Source organism: Emys orbicularis, chromosome 15, assembly GCF_028017835.1.
Source record: "Emys orbicularis isolate rEmyOrb1 chromosome 15, rEmyOrb1.hap1, whole genome shotgun sequence".
Taxonomy (NCBI): domain Eukaryota; kingdom Metazoa; phylum Chordata; order Testudines; family Emydidae; genus Emys; species Emys orbicularis.
In genome coordinates, this window is record NC_088697.1 from 4,777,250 (window position 1) to 4,797,805 (window position 20,556).

General features: G+C 46.7%; 1 protein-coding gene across 1 annotated transcript in view; it reads right to left on the reverse strand.

The window, feature by feature from the left end:
* LOC135889361 (zinc finger protein 93-like) overlaps positions 1 to 20,556 on the reverse strand; it is a 419,634-nt gene that overhangs the window by 386,984 nt on the left and 12,094 nt on the right. Inside the window, exons 3-6 of the mRNA XM_065417225.1 lie at positions 19,880 to 19,962; positions 16,341 to 16,467; positions 6,384 to 6,497; positions 5,322 to 5,975 (exon numbers count right to left, since the gene is read on the reverse strand). Of these exons, the coding sequence (XP_065273297.1) occupies positions 5,322 to 5,975; positions 6,384 to 6,497; positions 16,341 to 16,467; positions 19,880 to 19,962 (978 nt within the window). The remainder of the gene's footprint in view (positions 1 to 5,321; positions 5,976 to 6,383; positions 6,498 to 16,340; positions 16,468 to 19,879; positions 19,963 to 20,556) is intronic.

Below are 20,556 nucleotides of genomic sequence, written 5' to 3' on the forward strand. Positions count from 1 at the left end.
AGGCCACAAAAGCTGACCCACCCACTTTCCCTTAACTCAGCTGTTGAAGTCTCCAGATCGTGATTTAAAGACTTCAAGTCGCAGAGAATCCTCCAGCTTGCGACCCCTGCCCCATGCTGCGGAGGAAGGCGAAAAACCTCCAGGGCCTCTGCCAATCTACCCTGGAGGAAAATTCCTTCCCGACCCCAAATATGGCGATCAGTAGAACCCCGAGCATACAGGCAAGATTCTCCAGCCGGACCCTCATTTTACCAGCGATGGCACGTTATTGCCTAATTGACTAAAATCATGTTATCCCATCAAACCATTCCCTCCATAAACTTATCTAGCCTAATCTTGAAGCCAGAGAGGTCTTTTGCCCCCACCGTTTCCCTCGGAAGGCTGTTCCAAAATTTCACCCCTCTGACGGTTAGAAACCTTCGTCTGATTTCAAGCCTAAACTTCCCCGCGGCCAGTTTATATCCATTTGTTCTCGTGTCCACATTGGTACTGAGCTGAAATAATTCCTCTCCCTCCCTGGTATTTGTCCCTCTGATATATTTAAAGAGAGCAATCATATCTCCCCTCAGCCTTCTTTTGGTTAGGCTAAACAAACCGAGCTCCTCGAGTCTCCTTTCATAGGAAAGGTTTTCCATTCCTCGGATCATCCTAGTGGCCCTTCTCTGTACCTGTTCCCGTTTGAGTTCATCCTTTTTAAACATAGGAGACCAGAACTGCACACAGTACTCCAAATGAGTTCTCACCAGCGCCTTGTATAACGGAAGCAGCACCTCCTTGTCCCTACTAGAAATACCTCGCCTAATGCATCCCAAGATCGCATTAGCTTTTTTCACAGCCACGTCGCATTGCCGACTCATAGTCATCCTGCGGTCAACCAGGACTCCGAGGTCCTTCTCCTCCTCCGTTACTTCCAACCGATGCGTCCCCAGCTTATAATATTCTTGTTAGTCATCCCTAAATGCATCACCTTACACTTCTCACTATTAAATTTCATCCTATTACTATTACTCCAATTTACAAGGTCATCCAAGTCTCCCTGCAGGATATCCCGATCCTTCTCCGAATTGGCAATACCTCCCAACTTTGTGTCATCCGCAAACTTTATCAGCCCACTCCTACATTTGGTTCCGAGGTCAGTAATAAATAGATTAAATAAAATCGGACCCCAAACCGAACCTTGCGGAACCCCACTAGTGACCTCCCTCCAACCTGACAGTTCACCTTTCAGTACTACCCGCTGCAGTCTACCCTTTAACCAGTTCTTTATCCACCTCTGGATTTTCATATCGATCCCCATCTTTTCCAATTTAACCAATAATTCCTCATGCGGTACCGTATCAAACGCTTTACTAAAATCGAGGTATATTAGATCCACCGCATATCCTTTATCTAGAAAGTCTGTTACTTTCTCAAAGAAGGAGATCAGGTTGGTTTGGCACGATCTCCCTTTCGTAAACCCATGTTGTAATTTGTCCCAATTGCCATTCACCTCAAGGTCCTTAACTACTTTCTCCTTCAAATTTTTTTCCAAGACCTTGCATACTACAGATGTTAAACTAACAGGCCTGTAGTTACCCGGGTCACTTTTTTCCCCTTTCTTGAAAATAGCTATCCTCCAGTCCAATGGTACCACCCCCGAGTTTACAGATTCATTAAAAATTATCGCTAAGGGGCTTGCAATTTCTGGCGCGAGTTCCTTCAATATTCAATATTCTCGGCTGAAGATCATCCGGTCCGCCCGATTTAGTCCCGTTTAGCTGTTCAAAGCTAGAGGAAGGGACTTTCTTCCTGGACCAGAAAATAACTGTTGGGGATGTTGAAATGCCTATCGTGATCCTTGGGGACCCAGCCTACCCCTTAATGCCATGGCTCATGAAGCCGTACACAGGCAGCCTGGACAGTAGTGAGGACCTGTTCAACTACAGGCTGAGCAAGTGCCGAATGGTGGTGGAATGTGCATTTGGACGTTTAAAAGCGTGCTGGCGCAGCTTACTGACTCGCTCAGACCTCAGCGAAAAGAATATCCCCATTGTTATTGCTGCTTGCTGTGCACTCCACCATATCTGTGAGAGTAAGGGGGAGACATTTATGACGGGGTGGGAGGTTGAGGCAAATCGCCTGGCCGCTGATTACGCACAGCCAGACACCAGGGCGGTTAGAAGAGCACAGCAGGGCGCGTTGCGCATCAGAGAAACTTTGAAAACGAGTTTTGTGACTGGCCAGGCTACAATGTGAAACTTCTGTTTGTTTCTCCTTGATGAACCATGTGTAATATTTACAAAGGTACACTCACCAGAGGTCCCCTGTGTGCCCTCAGGGTCTGGGAGCACACTTTGGGTGAGTTTGGGGGTTACTGGTTCCAGGTCCAGGGTGATAAACATATCCTGGCTGTTGGGGAAACTGGTTTCTCCGCTTCCTTTCTGCTGTGAGCTATCTACATTATCTTCATCCTCATCTTCCTCGTACCCCGAACCCGCTTCCCTGTGTGTTTCTCCAGTGAAGGAGTCATAGCACACGGTTGGGGTAGTGGTGGCTGCACCCCCTAGCATGGCACGCAGCTCCGCGTAGAAGCGGCATGTTTGCGGCTCTGCCCCGGACCTTCCGTTTGCCTCTCTGGCTTTGTGGTAGGCTTGCCTTAGCTCCTTAATTTTCACGCGGCACTGCTGTGCGTCCCTGATATGGCCTCTGTCCTTCATGGCCTCTGTCCTTCATGGCCTTGGAGACCTTTTCTAATATTTTGCCATTTCGTTTACTGCTACGGAGTTCAGCTAGCACTTATTCATCTCCCCATATGGCGAGCAGATCCCGTACCTCCTGTTCGGTCCATGCTGGAGCTCTTTTGCGATCCTGGGACTCCATCACGGTTACCTGTGCTGATGAGCTCTGCGTGGTCACCTGTGCTCTCCACGCTGGGCAAACAGGAAATGAAATCCAAACGTTCGCGGGGCTTTTCCTGTCTACCTGGTCAGTGCATCTGAGTTGAGAGTGCTGTCCAGAGCGGTCACAATGAAGCACTGTGGGATAGCTCCCGGAGGCCAATAACGTCGAATTCCGTCCACACTACCCCAATTCCGACCCGCTAAGGCCGATTTTATCGCTAATCCCCTTGTCGGAGGTGGAGTAAAGAAACCGGTTTAAAGGGCCCTTTAAGTCGAAAGAAAGGGCTTCGTCTTGTGAACGTGTCCAGGCTTAATTCGATTTAACGCTGCTAAAGTCGACCTAAACTCGTAGTGTAGACCAGGCCTAATTAACTTCATATTTAATTTCATTGTCACTGGTAACAACCTATTCAAAGATTACAAAATATAAACCGATAGGGCAGTTTTCTCTTAATTCCCATTTCCACCCAGTGAGCTTTGTGTGAAGTCACATTCTACAATAACCTAGGTCCCTTCCATTTCTTTGAGTTCATTTCTCCCTGCGTCTTCTCCTATAACTGTGGGTGGAAGGGGTCTCACACTATGTGGGAAGATTGCATCATGAGAAAAACCACCTGTGCTCTATTTTCACACTTTCTAATCTTTCAACGTAGTAGAAGGCAGAGAAGTGATACAAATGTATTAGACTCAAGAGCAAACCTAAGAGTCCAAACCACAGACTCTAGACTCAGCATTCATGTCTCCTGCATTCTGAACTTGGAATCTGATACATTCCCCCATTGGCTACCATCATTTGCCCAGCATGGAAGTGCTTCTTGTCCAACAAGGCAGCCAGATTGGGACCCATAGGCGGAATGGCTCTGAAGGAATCAGCTGTTTCTCTCTGTGATTCATGAAACTTTGGATCCAAATGGTAAAAGACAGTTGTTCCCAATTTAACTATGGCATCCTTTAGCAGTGGGATAAATGCCACTTAACTAGGGAGCAATGTTCTAAAAATAGTTTACCTGGGCTACAGGTCAGCATAGCATTCATTTTTTGGGTGAAACTCAACCATTCGTACCTGCAATTTCTACCTGAGTTCTTGTAAAATCTTTGACCTTACTTCGAGTAATTTTACACTTCTCTGGCGTAGAATTCTTCACCAACCATACAACGTATCAGTAGCAATAGTGAGGTATAACTCCCCCAAATATGCCCTTTTATTTCGTGAATCTGGTGGCACAGATTTAAATTAGGGACTAAATTCAGGTACTGCTTAGAATCCCTGTAAGACACCAAATGTCAGGTATCTATTGAAATAGGTGCAGAAAGATACCTATTATCACATTCAACACAGATTTCATTTTCTACACATTTGCAGCATCTCCCAAGGGGTGAGCTGAACAGAAACATCACTTCCATTTTCCCCATCTCTACCTAGATAGGGATTGCATTTCCCAAATAACAGGCAAAATGCACCTGATTAGAAAGGAGATATCTTCAGGAGCGACCTCCTGCAGGGCCTTGGCCACAACTGCTTTGGGGGCCAAATGCATGGGTATTTTGCTTAGTTACAAGTCATTTACTAGGGAATACTCTTCCCAGCCCTTTAGAAAAAATATTGACCTAACCAATTGAATCCCTCTGCCCTCTTCCTGCTCTTTGTTATAGTCCAATATATTTTAAGTGAGGAAAACGGTAGTAAAAATATCTGCTCTCCAGCACAACCTGAAGCAACATGAGAACAACCGGGAATAAAACAATTTGTTCCCGAAGGGGAAACTTGATGACTAACAATTGCTTTGAAATGGGGGGACAGTATAACCGTGAGGCTCAGGGTTTGTTTAGACTAGGAAAAGTCATGGAGTTTAGGTCAGGTCAAGGGGAAATCTAATGCAACCACTGCACCTGGGCTGCATCTGCTCTACAACTATAATTGTCTTTTTACACCAAGATCATTTAAATGAGCAGCCAACACCATGTACAGTCCTAGTGGATGTAAGGCACAGGTAGTTTTTGCCTCAGTGTAGCTTGTTGGTATTAAACCTCTCTCCCCCACCTGGAGCTGATGAACATTCCTGGCTGGAGGGACACACACTCCTATGACTGAAAAGGAAAGGAGCTGATAGAAAAGATCACAGGACTGACCCCAAAGAAGGGTGAGCTGCAAAAGGCAGAAGCAGGCAACTCATCTGGGGGAGCTGAGAGACCACGGTGAAGATGGTGCAAAGATCACTATGTGGGAATTAGCAAATGTGATTTTAAAAAAAAACCACAAATCTTTGGCCAGCCCTAATCAAGGCACGTTCTCTCCCATGTGGATTTTCTGATGTCGAGTAAGGACTGAGCTATAACTGAAGCTTTTCCCGCACTCAGAGCATGTGTAGGGTCTCTCTCCTGTGTGGATTCTGTGATGTCTGCTAAGGGTAGAGCTCTGTTTGAAGCTTTTCCCGCACTCACAGCATGTGTAGGGCGTCTCTCCTGTGTGGATTCTCTGATGTGTGATCAGGGCAGAGCTCTGATTGAAGCTTTTCCCGCACTCACAGCATGTGTAGGGCGTCTCTCCCGTGTGGATTCGCTGATGTGAGATGAGGGCTGAACTAGCATTGAAGCGTTTCCCGCACTCAAAGCATCCATAAGGTTTCTCACCCGTGTGGATTCTCCTATGACTGATAAGGTGTGAGCTCCAATTGAAGCGTTTCCCACACTCAGGACATCCATAAGGTTTCTCATCCGTGTGGATAATCTGATGTGTGATCAGGGCAGAGCTCTGATTGAAGCTTTTCCCGCACTCAGAGCATGTGTAGGGCATCTCTCCTGTGTGGATTCGCTGATGTAAGATGAGGGCTGAACTACCAATGAAGCTTTTCCCACACTCATGGCATGTGTAGCGTGTCTTTTTCAAGTTGATTCTCTCACGTGTAATAAGGTCTGAGTGGCTACTGAAGTTTTCCTCTGGCCTCTGCTGAGTCTTACAGGCTTTTGCTTTTTCTGGGAGTGCACAACTCCTGGAATCATTCTCTTTGGATCTTTCTGATAACGTCCCATGTGGTTCTACTTGCTCAGCATCTTCCTGCTGGGGATTCTCCTCATTCTCACTCACCATCCCAACACCTGATGGGAGACAGAGAAAATCCAGACACAGGTCACTCCGTGCTCCAGAGAGAAAGGAAATCTCAGAGAGAGGAATGGAAAAAGGGATGAACAAACCAAACTATGTGCAGGAGAGATCAAACCTATCAGGAGCTGATTATCCCCAAACCTTTCCCGAGCGGAGAGAGGAAGGGATCAGTTCCGGGTCCGTATCTCACCAGAACTCTCGGGGTAAGCAAGATTGGGGAGAGACCTGCTGCCAGTTGTCAGTCAGGGTAGGTGGGAAGCCATGAGTGACATCTGCCTAATGATTCCACATCTGTAGGGAACAATCCTGAACTTAGAGAGCTCACAAGGTCTTTGTAGGGCACCTCAAATGTTTCCTGTATTCACGGACAGTTTTTTTACTTAGTTTAACCAATTCCTCACCTGCGCAGGCAGCTCTCGGGAGCACTTTTTTCTCAGAGTCATGGAGGTCTGGAACCCACGGCTCTTCCCCTCGTTCCAGCTGCGAGATCACATCAGGTTTGGAAACTGGAAACCCTGCTCAAAGCAAAGAAAATAAGGAAGGTCTCTGGAATTTGTGGGATACTTGTCAGAAGGAATATTCCATGGTTTTAACCCCAGCTCATTTTTAAGTAGTAACATCCCAAGGCCAGCTTCCTTGGCTCAAAGTGGCAGGAGAGATATTATTATTATAAATCATATTCATAACCTTAGTGCCTAAGAGCCAACTAACAGTGGGTCCCCATTGTGCTAGGCACAGTACAAACCCAGAACAGTAGATGGCCCATGCCCTGAAGAATTTACAATCTAAATAGACAAAACAGACACAGAATGGGGGAAGGGGTAGAACCCAGCAGCAGAGTGAACTATGTGAAGGCAGAGGGACAGATCTGATGAACACAGGCATACATCTTGAGACTATTGTATTTAATGTTATGACTAGGGCCAGTGTTTTCCGGAAATTGCTGCTACTACTGCATTTCCCCCCCCCCCCCCCCCTGAAATTACTCTTCATTTCTGGAATCACCCTTCATATCCGGAATTGCTCCCTCATCATGCTGTAGAGCGGACGGCGCTCGCACCTGCTCTCGGCTGCGTCCACAGCACCTCTCCCTTGCTCATCTCCCCTGCACACAGCTGGTTCATGCCCCGTCTCCCCAGCACACAGCTGGCTCTAGGCTCTCAATGCCCAGTGTCTGGGCCCCACCTCCCCCACACAGCTGGCTCCTGTCCCCTCCCCCCAATGCACTTTCATGCGGTAAAGGATTATATATTGCTCATATTTGTCAATTACTCTGTTTTCATTGCCAGCAAACCCTGGCCCTACTTATGACTGTTATCTGTATATTTGAGCCAGCCCTTGAAAGCATGAATACTTCATAGACTATGATGCTGAGATGGGCCAGCTGATACCAGGGAGGTCTGAGGGATGGGTTTCCTGTGCAATCTGGTGTCACTAAGGGGTGATGAATGCCAGAGCTCAAGGCTGGTTATGCAGATCTCCCTCTTTTGAAGCTTTGCCCCATGCACAAAGGGGCAGTGACTGATTTTCACCTGTTTCAGGGGACTGAAGAAGACAGACAGACTTTTTGGGGAGAAATAGCTGAGTTTCAGCTGACTGAGGGGGGTCTTTTGGGCTACAAACTGACATGACCTGATAACCAAGAGGTAAGCTTTTAAGGAAGGCTTTAATACACTTTGGAACTGATTAGGGATTCCCAAGAGGACTGATGAGGGTGCAATGGTAAATACACATTTAGATGCTTTTCTTGTTTTATATCTTTTCCCCATAAGGCACACTGACACTGTCATGGATCCACAGGATCTGTGCAATGCCCTGGCTTATAAACAGTTCTTGGGAAGTGCCACTTGAGTACATTAGACCCCCAATGGGTCCCACTCTTCCACAAGGATAGACCTGAGACTGAGCCTCTGGCTTCAACACTCCTATTTCAACCTGTGAGCTCTGCCCAGCAGGTCCAGCTGAACGACACTCCTGTTCAGAGACTGTTCCTCATTCTATGCACAGAGCAAGTTTTTACTGTAACACTGGGCAGACTTTTAAAACATAGCAGGGTTTATTAGTGAACCGAAACACAGCATTGGAAAGTCCTTAGATTAGCTCGGAGAAGCAAAGAAGACACTATAGTCCATACTGGCCAATGCCCTTGAGCCATGATACTGTAGAAAACATTTTATTTTCCTTTCACTGTGCCTGTCCATTTGTCTATGCTCCGGTAGAGCTCCCTGCGTCTGCAAGCCCAGTTCTTCCTGCTACCAAAAACATAACGAGTCCATGTATGCATCACTCAGCCAAGCTGAGATCCTCCCATGGACAGGTGACAATTATTCCCTTGTCTCTCTCGGGTATTCCATTGATGTAGGTTGGTCCCAGCCTGTCCTTAATGACCCATTCATATCACCCCATGACAGCTATGTCACAAAACATCTCATGTCTCCTGCTCTTTCTAATCATAGCAATACCAATCACAGAGGAAAACTGAGGTGTGTATTGGCATCATAGAAGTATCACCAAAATTCCCACCTCCATCACACACACACTGGTCACAGACCTTAGAGAGAAAGCAAAGCACAGGAACTGGATGTTAGTCCAGTGAACACAGTGGAGGACAAGCTGCAATCCTCAAACCCTGGTCAAAAAGGAGAGGTATGTGGGTCCCTACCCATAGAGAGGGACTGGATAGAGGCCTGATACCTTGAGCAGACCATGGAGGCAGGTCAAAGGCTTAGCTACCCCAGAACTGTGAAATCATAAAAGGACATTTTGGGGAATTAGGAAATCTAGTGACTCAGGTGTAATGAGAGGGAGAATTAAACTCCCACAGTGTGTGGAGAAGGCTGGGGAATTAAACACTAAAATTCAGGAGCAACAGCCTCTAATTTTTCCAGAAAAGGAGAAGATAAGAAACAAGATCTGGGCCACGCAACCTCAGGAGGGACAGGCTCAAAATCCAAGGAGCCTGGAGGGAAGACAGCTTGTGGCTGCTGCAGATGGGGAGAGGGGGGACAAGACTCTCCAAACTCTTACTCCTGCTGACCCCAACCTGATTTTATGATCTATGACCTAGTCTCATGTGTTGTGGGTAATTTTATACTCGCTAGAGGTAAAATATCATTATCAGAGTATTGCTTATTAGCTTGGAACATGCATGGAGAGGTAAGGAGGTGAACATAAATAAATGGGTTATTTATTGCAGGTCTACACTACAGCCGAGATCGACTCTCTGAGATCGATCCACCCATGGTCCATTTAGTGGGTCTAGTAAAGACCCACCAAATCAACTGCAGATCACTTTCCAGTTGACCCCTTTACTCTACCCCATCAAGTGTTGATGGGAGATTTTCTCCCGTTGACCCTCCCACAGTGTACACCCTGCAGTAACTCGACCTAAGCTACCTTGACTCCAGTTACGTTATTCACATAGCTGGAGTTGCGCAGTGTAGGTCGACTGACCACGGTAGTGTAAACATAGCTAAAGCTTGCTACAGTTAAGGGCCTTATATTAGGTGGAGGCTTTGTGGGAGTAGTTATACTGAAGTCTGGGATTTACCTGAATAGGCCTAAGGAGAGAATCCCAGGTCAGATATTTTGCACCCTCATTTTGATAGACTAACGAGGAACCATAAACAGGTGCATTACCCACAGGATTCTAAAAGAAGGAAGTTTGGGGGGGCTTTAACAATTAGGTTGCTATGCAGTATCTCAGCAGTTGGACGCAGTCATATATTGGAATTATTTATAAATAAGTCATGTAAATCATGAGTATTAATGCTTGATGCTTAATTATGGACTTCCCAAAGGCCACATATGGGTTGGGGCAGCTATTGACATTATTGTAATCAGAGTAAAGGAGCAGATATGGTATATAGCCATCCTATTACCATAAGGAAGTGGATGAAATACCTCTTCTGGTTACCATTTTTTCATTTTGTTGGCTTCCCTGAGACCGTGTAAACTGAAGGAGGGCTCCCTTCTGATGGTCTCCCTTGCCCCTTGATCTTTATTTCCAATGGTGTCCATAACTTGTAAGTATGCACAGTGCAAGACTCTCTTTACTATACTTATCTTAGCCCTGGTCTACACTACTAGGTTAGGTCGAATTTAGCGGTGTTAGGTCAATTTTATAAGCAATGCACAACCAACCCCATTCCGTCAACCTAAAGGGCTCTTAAAATCGACTGCTATACTCCTCCCTGACAAGGAGAGTAGCGCTAAAATCAACCTTCTTGAGTTGAATTTGGGTTAGTGCAGATGCAGCGTTGCGCAATTCGACGGTATTGTCCTCCGGGAGCTATCCCAGGGTGCTCCAATGTGACTGCTCTGGACAGCACTTTCAACTCCGATGCGCTAGCCAGGTACACAGAAAAAGCCCCAGGAACTTTTGAATTTAATTTCCTGTTTGGTCAGCGTGGCAAGCTCAGGAGCACAGGTGACCATGCAGTCCCAGAATCACAAACGAGCTCCAGCATGGAGCGAACGGGAGACACTGGATCTGATTGCTGTATGCGGAGAAGAATCTGTGCAGGCAGAACTCCGATCAAAAAGAAGAATTGCTTATATGCCAAAATTGCACAGGGCATGATGGAGAGAGGCTACACCAGGGACACACAGCAGTGCTGTGTGAAAATTAAGGAGCTCAGGTAAGCCTACTACAAGACAAAGGAGGCAAACTGTCGCTCTGGGTCAGAGCCCCATACATGAAGCTTCTATGATCAGCTGCATGCCATTCTAGGGGTGGGACCCTACCAGTACCCCACCACTGTCTGTGGACACCTGCAAAGGGGGAGTCTCACGCAACAGGGAGGAGGATTTTGTGGATGAGGAAGAGGAGAAGGAGGAGAATGCGCAGCAGGCAAGTGGTGAATCCGTTCTCCCCGGCAGCCAGGACCTTTTAATCACCCTGCAGCCAATACCCTCCCAAGGCAGGTTCCCGGACCCTGAAGATGGAGAAGGCAGCTCTGGTGAGTGCATATTTGTAACTACACTACAGGGGTTAAAAGTAATTGTGTTTAATGTTTGATTTGGCCTGAAAAATTGGGATGCATTTGCGGCCAGTACAGCTACTGGAAAAGTCTGTTAATGTGTCTGGGGATGGAGCGGGAATCCTCCAGGGACATCTCCATGAAGCTCTCCTGGAGGTACTTTGAAAGCCTTTGCAGAAGGTTTCTGGGGAGGGCTGCCTTATTTAGTCCTCCATGGTAGGACACTTTACCACGCCAAGCCGGTAGCAAGTAGTCTGGAAGTAGTCAGCACAAAGCATGGCAGTGAATGGTCCTGGGTTTTGGTCATATTCATGCAATGTTCAGTCTTTATCTTTCTGTGTCAGCCTCAGGAGAGTGATATCATTCATGATCACTTGGGTGAAATAGGCGAATTTTTGTAAGGGAACAGTAAAAGGACCCAGTTCATAATGGGCTGTTTGCGCTTGGCTAAAAGGGGTCATCCCGGAGAATAGCCAAGTGGTGGGGGGAGGGGTGTGCTGCACATCCATCCCAAAACCGCAGCCCCTCCTTTTAAACAACAAATCCAACCGGCATTGCTTGCTATGGGAAAAGAGGGTGTTGCAGTTTGAAACCATTCCTACATGTTATGAAGGCGGAAGAAGCCAACCTCACGTACCCTTTGGCTTACCATGGCTGCCTGGAAACCGAATTCTGTTGCCCAACCATGTGTGATGTGTCACCATACCGGTAGGCGCTCAATATAAAAGACAAAATGCGACCTTGTACCTAAAGCACATGTGCTATCTGCTGTGAATTGCTTGATTCACTGTGAAAGAGTCTCCCCTTTTGTTCTCAGAAATGTATCTTCTTAAATTTTACTCTCTCTTTTTATCCCCCCTGCAGGTGCAAATGTTTCTATGCTCCCTGTATCAATTCCATCCCTGAGGTTATCGCAGATTAGAAGGTGAAAAAACCCACACTCGCAAGGACATGTTTTCCAAGCTCATGCAGTCCTCCTGCACTGATAGGGCCCAGCTGAATGCAGGGAGGCATTCGGTGGCAAAGGCCAGGAAAGCATTCAGTGAACGTGATCAGAACACGCAGGAGGAGATGCTGAGGCTAATGGGGGAGCAAGCGGACATGATCAGGCGTCCGGTGGAGCTGCAGGAAAGGCAACAAAAGCACAGACTGCTGCTGCATCCATTGTATAACCGCCTGCCCTCCTCGCCAAGTTCCATATCCTCCTCACCCAGACACCCAAGAATGCGGGGTGAGGCTCCGGGCACCCAGCCACTCCACTCCAGAGGATGGCCCAAGCAACAGAAGGCTGTCATTCAAACAGTTTTGATTTGTAGTGTGGCTACAATAAGCAATGTGGCCTTGTCCTTCCCTCCTCCCCCACCCCACCCAGGCTACTTTGTCAATGATCTCTCTCTTTTTTTTTTTTTTAAATAAATAAAGAATGCATGGATTCAAAACAATAGGGACTTTATTTCCTTTGTCAGCTGTGGTCGAAGGGGGGAGGGGGATTGGCTTACAGGGAAGTAAATTCAACAAAGGGGGCGATTTAGCATCAAGGAGAAATGCACACAACTGTGACACCGTAGCCTGGCCAGTCATGAAACTGGTTTTCAAAGCTTCTCTGATGCGCAGTGTGCCTAGCTGTGCTCTTCTAATCGCCCTGGTGTCTGGCTGTTCAAAATTGGCCACCAGACGATTTACGTCAACCTCCCACCCTGCCATAAACATCTCCCCCTTACTCTCACAGATATTATGAAGCACACAGCAAGCAGCAATAACAATGGGAATATTGGTTGCGCTGAGGTCTAACCGAGTCAGTAAACAGCACCAGCGTGCTTTTAGAAGTCCAAAGGCACATTCTACCTCCATTCTGCACTTGCTCAGCCTATAGTTGAACTGCTCCTGACTACTGTCCAGGCTGCCTGTGTATGGCTTCAAGAGCCATGGGAGCAAGGGGTAGGCTGGGTCCCCAAGGCTAACTATTGGTATTTCAACATCCCCAACGGTAATTTTCTGGTCTGGGAAGTAAGTCCCGTCTTGCAGCTCTTCGAGCAGCCTGGAGTTCCTAAAGATGCAAGCATCATGCACCTTTCCCGGCCATCCCACGTTGATGTCGGTGAAATGTCCCTTGTGATCCACCAGTGCTTGCAGCACCATTGAGAAGTACCCCTTGTGGTTTATGTACTGGTTGGCAAGGTGGTCCGTTGTCAAGATAGGGATATGCGTTCCGTCTATCGCCCCACTACAGTTAGGGAACCCCATTGCAGCAAAGCCATCCACTATGACCTGCACATTTCCCAGAGTCACTATCCTTGCTAGCAGAAGGTCACTGATTGCTTTGGCTACTTGGATCACAGCAGCCCCCCCCGGTAGATTTCACCACTCCGAATTGATTCCCCGACTGACCGGTAGCAGTCAGGCATTGCAAGCTTCCACAGAGCTATCGCCACTCGCTTCTCAACTGTCAGGGCAGGTCTCATCTTGATATTCCTGCGCTTTAGGGCTTGGGAAAGCAACTCACAAAGTTCCATGAAAGTGACCGTACACATGTGAAAGTTTTGCAGCCACTGGGAATCATCCCATACCTGCAACACAATGCGGTCCCACCAGTCTGCGATTGTTTGCTGGGCCCAGAATCGGTGTTCCACTGTATCAACCTGCCCACTGCCACCATGATGTCCCAATTACCACATCCCGTGCTTTCAGGAACGTCTGTGTCCATATCCTCCTCACAATCATCCTCATGCTGGCGTCTCCTAGCCAGGTTCTGCACATACTGCAGGATAATGTGTGAGGTGTTTACAATGCTAACAGCAGCACCGCTAAGCTGAGCGAGCTACATGCTTGCCTTCCTATGGCGTCTGCATGGGTAACCCAGGAAAAAAGGTGCAAAACGATTGTTTGCCATTGCTTTCAAGGAGGGAGGGAGGGAGGAAGGGGAGACTGATGACATGTACCCAAAACCATCCACGATGATGTTTTTGCCCCATCAGGCATTGGAAGCTTAACCCAGAATTCCAATGGGCAGCGGGGACTGTGGGATAGCTACCCGCAGTGCGCCACTCTGTGAGTTGATGCTAGCCACAGTATTGAGGATGCACTCTGCCGACCTACCACGCTTAGTGGGGACATACACAATCAACTGTATAAAATCGCTTTCTAAAGATCAACTTCTATAAAATTGACCTAATTTTGTAGTGTAGACATACCCTTAGTCTAATCATTACGTGTATTGATCCTTGCCTATGATTTCAATTTTAACTGTCCGTATTAAATCAAGTTTCTGTGTGTTTCACCAAATTCCATCTTCTCAATTAACTTTGAGCAGCCATGTGCAAGGGCAAGTTTTACCCCAATACATAATCTTATAGGTGTAAAAATTGTACAGGCTACACTACCACCCTGTGACATCATCAACAAAGTGCCCATTTGTGCCTGGGTAGTGGCCCTGCTATGGGAGGGAGGAATGCAGCAAGGACTCAGGATCAGTGGCCGGGTCGCTGTGCATAGGGATGGGGAGGTTATATGGGGAGGGGGGTAATGAGTGGGAGAGGGAGGTCAAGAGGTAATAATAAAATAAATAAAATAATATTTGAGGAAAAAATGTATAATGAAGTGAAACTGAACAGAAATAAAACTGGAGTGTAGGCTCTAAAGCAGGGGTCTCAAACACGCGGCTCTTCCCTGTGGCCCGCCAAGCTCCCTGCCCCTCCCCCCCCAGTTACTTCCCGAGTTATTTTATGTGGCAGCTAAGCTTCCTGCTTGCTGCTCCCCAATGTTTGGGGCCGTGTCTCTGCCCCGGCCCTGCCTGCCGCCCCCACACGCCTCCCCCAAGTGTCCCCCGGGCTCACTTACTGCCCCCGAGCCTGCAGCTCATGCTGACTCCGCTCCACTCTGCCGGCTTCCAGCATCACCTGCTGCCGCAGGGTCCTAGTGTCCCCCTCCACTAGGGCCAGGGCAGGCTGCCCTTCCCCTGCCCTTCTGCCTTAGTCCTGAGCCTCTCCAATGCCCCGAGCCCCTCATCCCCAGTCCCACAGCCCTCACCCCTGCACCCTCTCCTATCCCTAAACTCCATCCCAGAGTCTACACCCCACCCCCTGCCCCAGCCCGGAGCCTGCACCCAGCACCCAAACTCCATCCCAGAGCCTGCACCGCAGGCCCCCTCCCCCACCCAAACTCCCTCCCAGAGCCTTAGGCAGGTAGGGGTGGAGGGCAGGTTCTGGGCACCACCAAAATTTCTACAAACCTGCCACCCCTGGAAGAGGCAGAGCAGGGGTGGAGTGGTGGTGCAGCCCAGTGCAGTGGGGGGGCTTTAACAGAAGTAAATCTAACTAAGTGTGTGTTTTGTCCTTTGAGTGAGGTGCATTACTGAGTGTATATATTTTATTAAAACCACTTGGAAATGACTTGTTGTAGGAGCAGCACTGATCTGTATGCTCTGTATAACGCTTAGCACTTTCCAGGAGGGAGAGGGGAGGAGCACGCTCAAGGGAGGAGGTGGAGAAGAAACGGGGTAGGGTCAGGGCCTCATGGAAGGGGTGGAATGGGGGCGGGGCCGGGCCCAGCAAGCGGGGGTGTCAGTGATGCGGCCCTCGGGCCAATGCACTAGTCCTCATGTGGCCCTCGTGGTCATTTGAGTTTGAGACCCCTGCTCTAAAGCAACAAGGCTTGGGTAGGGATTTGGGGTTAAAGGTCTGGGATCCCCCACAGCGCTAGATCCCCAAACCTCTTCTCCCTCCTACTGACCCACCCAGTCCACTTCCTGGGTGCCCTTCCTCCACACTCCTCTTCCCTTCTTCCCGATACTCTCAGCCAGCACCACCTCCTGGCACCTTGGGAGCTTATTCTATTTCCTCCTTGTCTCTCACTACCTCATCCCTCCCTGCTGCTTCTTAGCTCTAATCCTGAACACACCCTCCCCATGTCCTGGCACCCCAGAATTATCTACTCCATCCCTTCTCCTCCCCTCCCACAGCTCTGTTCTCCCTTCTCCCGTGGGGTCCTGAATGGCAACATTATGTGCTCTCCTATCAAAAGAAGAGTTCATCTTACTGTCACACAAGTCATGCATATGTCATACAGCTATTTACTCAATTTAGAATTCTACAGGCAGCATATTTTCCTCTTAAAATGAGGAAAAGGCATGAAAGCTCTTGTTATTAATGTAGTTATTAATGTATCCAATAAGGATATATTAAATGCAATTCTAATATGACTGACGGCACCAAAAAGGCACATGTCCAAAAATTATTCTAGAGAGTGGGAGATAAGGGGGAAAAAAGGGGGAGGGGGCGAGGAAACTTGTCAAAACTTGTATGACGAATAAAGTTATTACTACTCAGGTTCTTTAGAGACCCCACAGCTTCTAATAACTGAGGGGACAGGACTCCTTACCCAGAAAGACCACCGTCTCATAGTTCTCCTGCATGACTTCCCTGTAGAGGTCTCTCTGAGTGGGGTCCAGCAGAGCCCCCTCTCCACTGGTGAAATACACAGCCACCTCCTCAAAAGTCACTGGCCCCTGAAAGAGCAAGAGTCCAACACTCAGTACCTGCTGCCCCAATCACACCCCACTATTCACGGAACAGCAGCAACAGGTAAATGGAAGCTCTGGAAGGCACATGTTAACAGAGTCCCACCCCATCTTGCTTAAAGCAGCCAGGAGGCATCAGAGGGTAGAAAGAGAGAACGTATGTGTCTCCCAGCTGACAGACGGAGGCAGGGTCTTCACATTTATCACATACCTACTAGCCAGAGTGTGACGGGTTGAATCACAGAAACCCCCTTGGCAACTGCCAAGTGATGTGCCAAGACTACTTCTGTCCCTGCTTTCCCTTCCAGCTCGGGAACCCAGCACCCTGTCTTGCTGAGCCAGACATGCCCGTCTGCTCCAACACAGACCCAGGGTCTGAATTACTTGCCCCAAAGCTGCAGACTTAACTGGAAGCAGCTTACAGAAGTGTTCTTGTCTTTAACACTCAGATGCTCAACTCCCAATGGGGGCTAAACCCAAATAAATCCGTTTTACCGTGTATAAAGCTTATACAGGGTAAACTCATGAATCGTTTGCCCTCTATAACACTGATAGAGAGATATGCACAGCTGTTTGCCCCCTACTCCCACCCCCAAGTATTAATACATACTCTGGGATAATTAATAAGTAAAAAGTGATTTTATTAAATACAGAAAGTAGGATGTAAGTGGTTCCAAGTAGTAACAGACAGAACAAAGTGAATTACCAAGTAAAATAAAATACGCAAGTCTATGTCTAATACAGTAAGAAACTGAATACAGATAAGATCTCACCCTCAGAGATATTTCAATACGTTTCTTTCACAGTCTGGGCACAATCCTTTCCCCTGGTACAGCCCTTGCTCCAGCTCAGGTGGTAGCTAGGGAATTCCTCATGATGGCTCTCACTTTTCTCTGTTCCACCCACTAATATATCTTTTGAATAAGGCAGGAATCCTTTGTCCCTCTGGGTTACCCCCACCCCACCTTCTCAATGGAAAAGCACCAGGTTAAAGATGAATTCCAGTTCAGGTGACATGATCACGTCACTGTAAGACTTCATTACACACTTGCCAGCACACATGTATACAGGAATTTCAGGTAAAACAGAGCCATCTGCAGTCAATTGTCTGGGTTAATGGGAGTCATCAAGATTCCAAACCACCATTAATGGCCCACACTTTGCATAATTACAATACGCCCTCAGTTATATTTCATATTTCTAGTTTCAGATACAAGAGTGGTACATTTATACAAATAGGATGATTAGTAGAATTCTACTCAATAGATTATAAGCTTTGTAATGATACCTTAAAAGGGACCTTTTGCATGAATCATATTCCAGTTACATTAGCATATTTTCATAAAATCATATAGAGTGCAGAGTCACACAGAGCTTGATATAAAAGAGATGGGGCTGTCTCTGTACCCTGCTGGTGGCTCCCTGGTAGGAATCCCAACACTCTCCAAATAAAATATATGGAAGAAAGGGGAAGTCAAAAGTAAAGAATAGAAGTTAGAAGGTCAGAATTGTAGAAAATTGGTAAGGGAAGCTATCAGAAATCAACGACCAATCAATGAAAATAAGAAGGAAGTTTTTAAAAGTATATTAAGTACAAAATTAATCCTAACAACGGTAGTGGGAAATTACTAGATGGAAATGGCAGAATAATAAAAAAAAAAAAAAATGCAGAAGATGTAAAAGTGTTCAATAAATATTTCTCTCCTTGATTTGGAGAAAAACAGATGTTGTACTCATATCATAAGATGTTGACGACGACACTCTTTCCATTCCAACAAGAACTCATGAGGACGTAAAACAGCAGCAATTAAAGTTAGACATGTTTAAATCAGCGGGTCCAGATAACTTATATCCAAGAGATTTAAAAGGCCTGGTGGAGGAGCGTGGTGGACTCTTAACGTTGATTTTAATTAGGACTTGGATCACTGGGGAAATTTCAGAAGACTGGAATAAAGCTAATGCTGTACCAATATTTAAAAGGTGTAAAAGAGATGACCCAGCTAATTACAGGAGTGTCAGTCTGACATCGATACTGCACAAGATAATGGAGCAGTCAATACTGGATTTCATTAATAAAGAATTAAAAGAGGGTAATATAATTAGTACCCATTACCAAGGGTTAAAAAAAAATAGATCCTATCAAACTAACTGGATATCCTTATTGGATGAGATCAAAAGTTTGGTTGCAGCTAATAGTACTGATGTAATATACCTAGACTTCTGTAAGGCATATGACTTGGTACAGCACAATATTTTGACTAAAACACTAGAATGATACAAAATAAACACAGCATACATTAAATAGATTAAAAACTGGGATTGTAAATGGGGAACCATGGTCGAGTGGATTTATTTCTAGCGGGTTCCCGCAAGGATTGGATCTTGGCCCTGTGGTATTAACATTCTTATCAATGACCTAGGAGAGAATATAAAATCATCACTGATAAAGTTTGCAGTTCCCACAAAGATTGGGGGTGGGGGTAACTAATGAAGTGTCAATAGATTCAGGCTCCAGCAGTAGGAGTCTAGGAAGTTTCCCCAGCCCTGGCTGGAGGGCTATTTCCTGTTCCACAAAGAGGGGACGTTCCATTCCCAACTCCTGTGCCTTGAAATTAGGCCCTATCTGACACTACACCCCATATTCAGCATAGTGGTTTGATTATAATAGGATTAGGACAGAATTATGATGCATTATGTGCAAGATGCATCATGTTCGGTGTCATTGGAAAAGTTATGATTTGCTGAATAGGATTATCCTATTTGTGTGCGTGGAACATGTTTGTATCTGAAGTTATGGATATTGACTATGTATCTGTATTTCAAATGTGCTTACTCTGGGTAACACCCACAACTAGCCTTTCGGGTACAACAATGAAGAAGCCAGACAGTGCTGATGGCTCATCAACAAAGACAATGGACCGTGGAAGAGCTTAGCCTTCCTGTGAATGTTTCAGCCAGCCTATGAGTCATGGCTACTATGACTCAGCAGGGCATGCTAGGACATGTGACCAGACCACGTGACACTGAACTTCATTTTGGTACCTGTATTTTTGCACAAACTGGACTGCAAACTCAGTTTGGAAAAAAAGGGGTTCCGCCATATGGAAAAGCTACATAAGGTGGGGTGTGACATCATCTCTTGGCCTCATTCCCCACACAAGAGAACTCCTGAAAGCACCTGAAGAACAAAGACTGAACTGGGGGAAGTGCTGGACCCAGGGTAAAGGGATTTCTAGCTTTACACAAGTCTCAACAGGTTTGTCACATCCTGTCCCCTCCCTTTCTCCACCCTAGATATTTCCTGCCTCCCACCACCTCAAGCAGCTCCCACCATCCTATGCATTTACTGCTCCTCTCCCTCCAAGCAGAATCCACCACCAGCTCCCTGATAATCCCTTACCTGAGCCAGCTCCATTGCAGCCATTTCCTTCCTCTTGGGAGGACGGGATGTTCTGGAGCGAAATGTGGACGTTATTCTGTAGCCTGACAGGGCGAGAAGGGCAATGTGAGAGAATTCAGATGGGGCTTTTGTCCATTCTACATGCCAATTCCCCCCAGGATTTTCCCCTGCTAATGGACATTCTAGGTTCTGCCACACTGTGAAGCAAAGAGTGACCTTATTCCAGTACAGGCCTAGCCCCCTCCTACCAGAGTGTAATCCTCTGAGACATGGTGAAACCCTCCCAGTAACAGAATCTCTCCGTTACACTTATAAAGTTTGCGGATGATACCAAGCTGGGAGGAGTTGCAAGTGCTTTGGAGGGTAGGATTAAAATTCAAAATGATCTGGACAAACTGAAGAAATGATCTGAAGTAAATAGGATGAAATTCAATAAGGACAAATGCAAAGTACTCCACTTAGGAAGGAACAATCAGTTGCACACATACAAAATAAGAAATGATTTCTTAGGGAGGAGTACTGCAGAAAGGGATCTGGGGGTCAAAGTGGATCACAAGCTAAATATGAGTCAACAGTGTAACACTGTTGCAAAAAAAGCAAAAATCATTCTGGGATGTATTAACATGGGTATTATAAGCAAGACACGAGAAGTAATTCTTCTGCTCTACTCCGAGCTG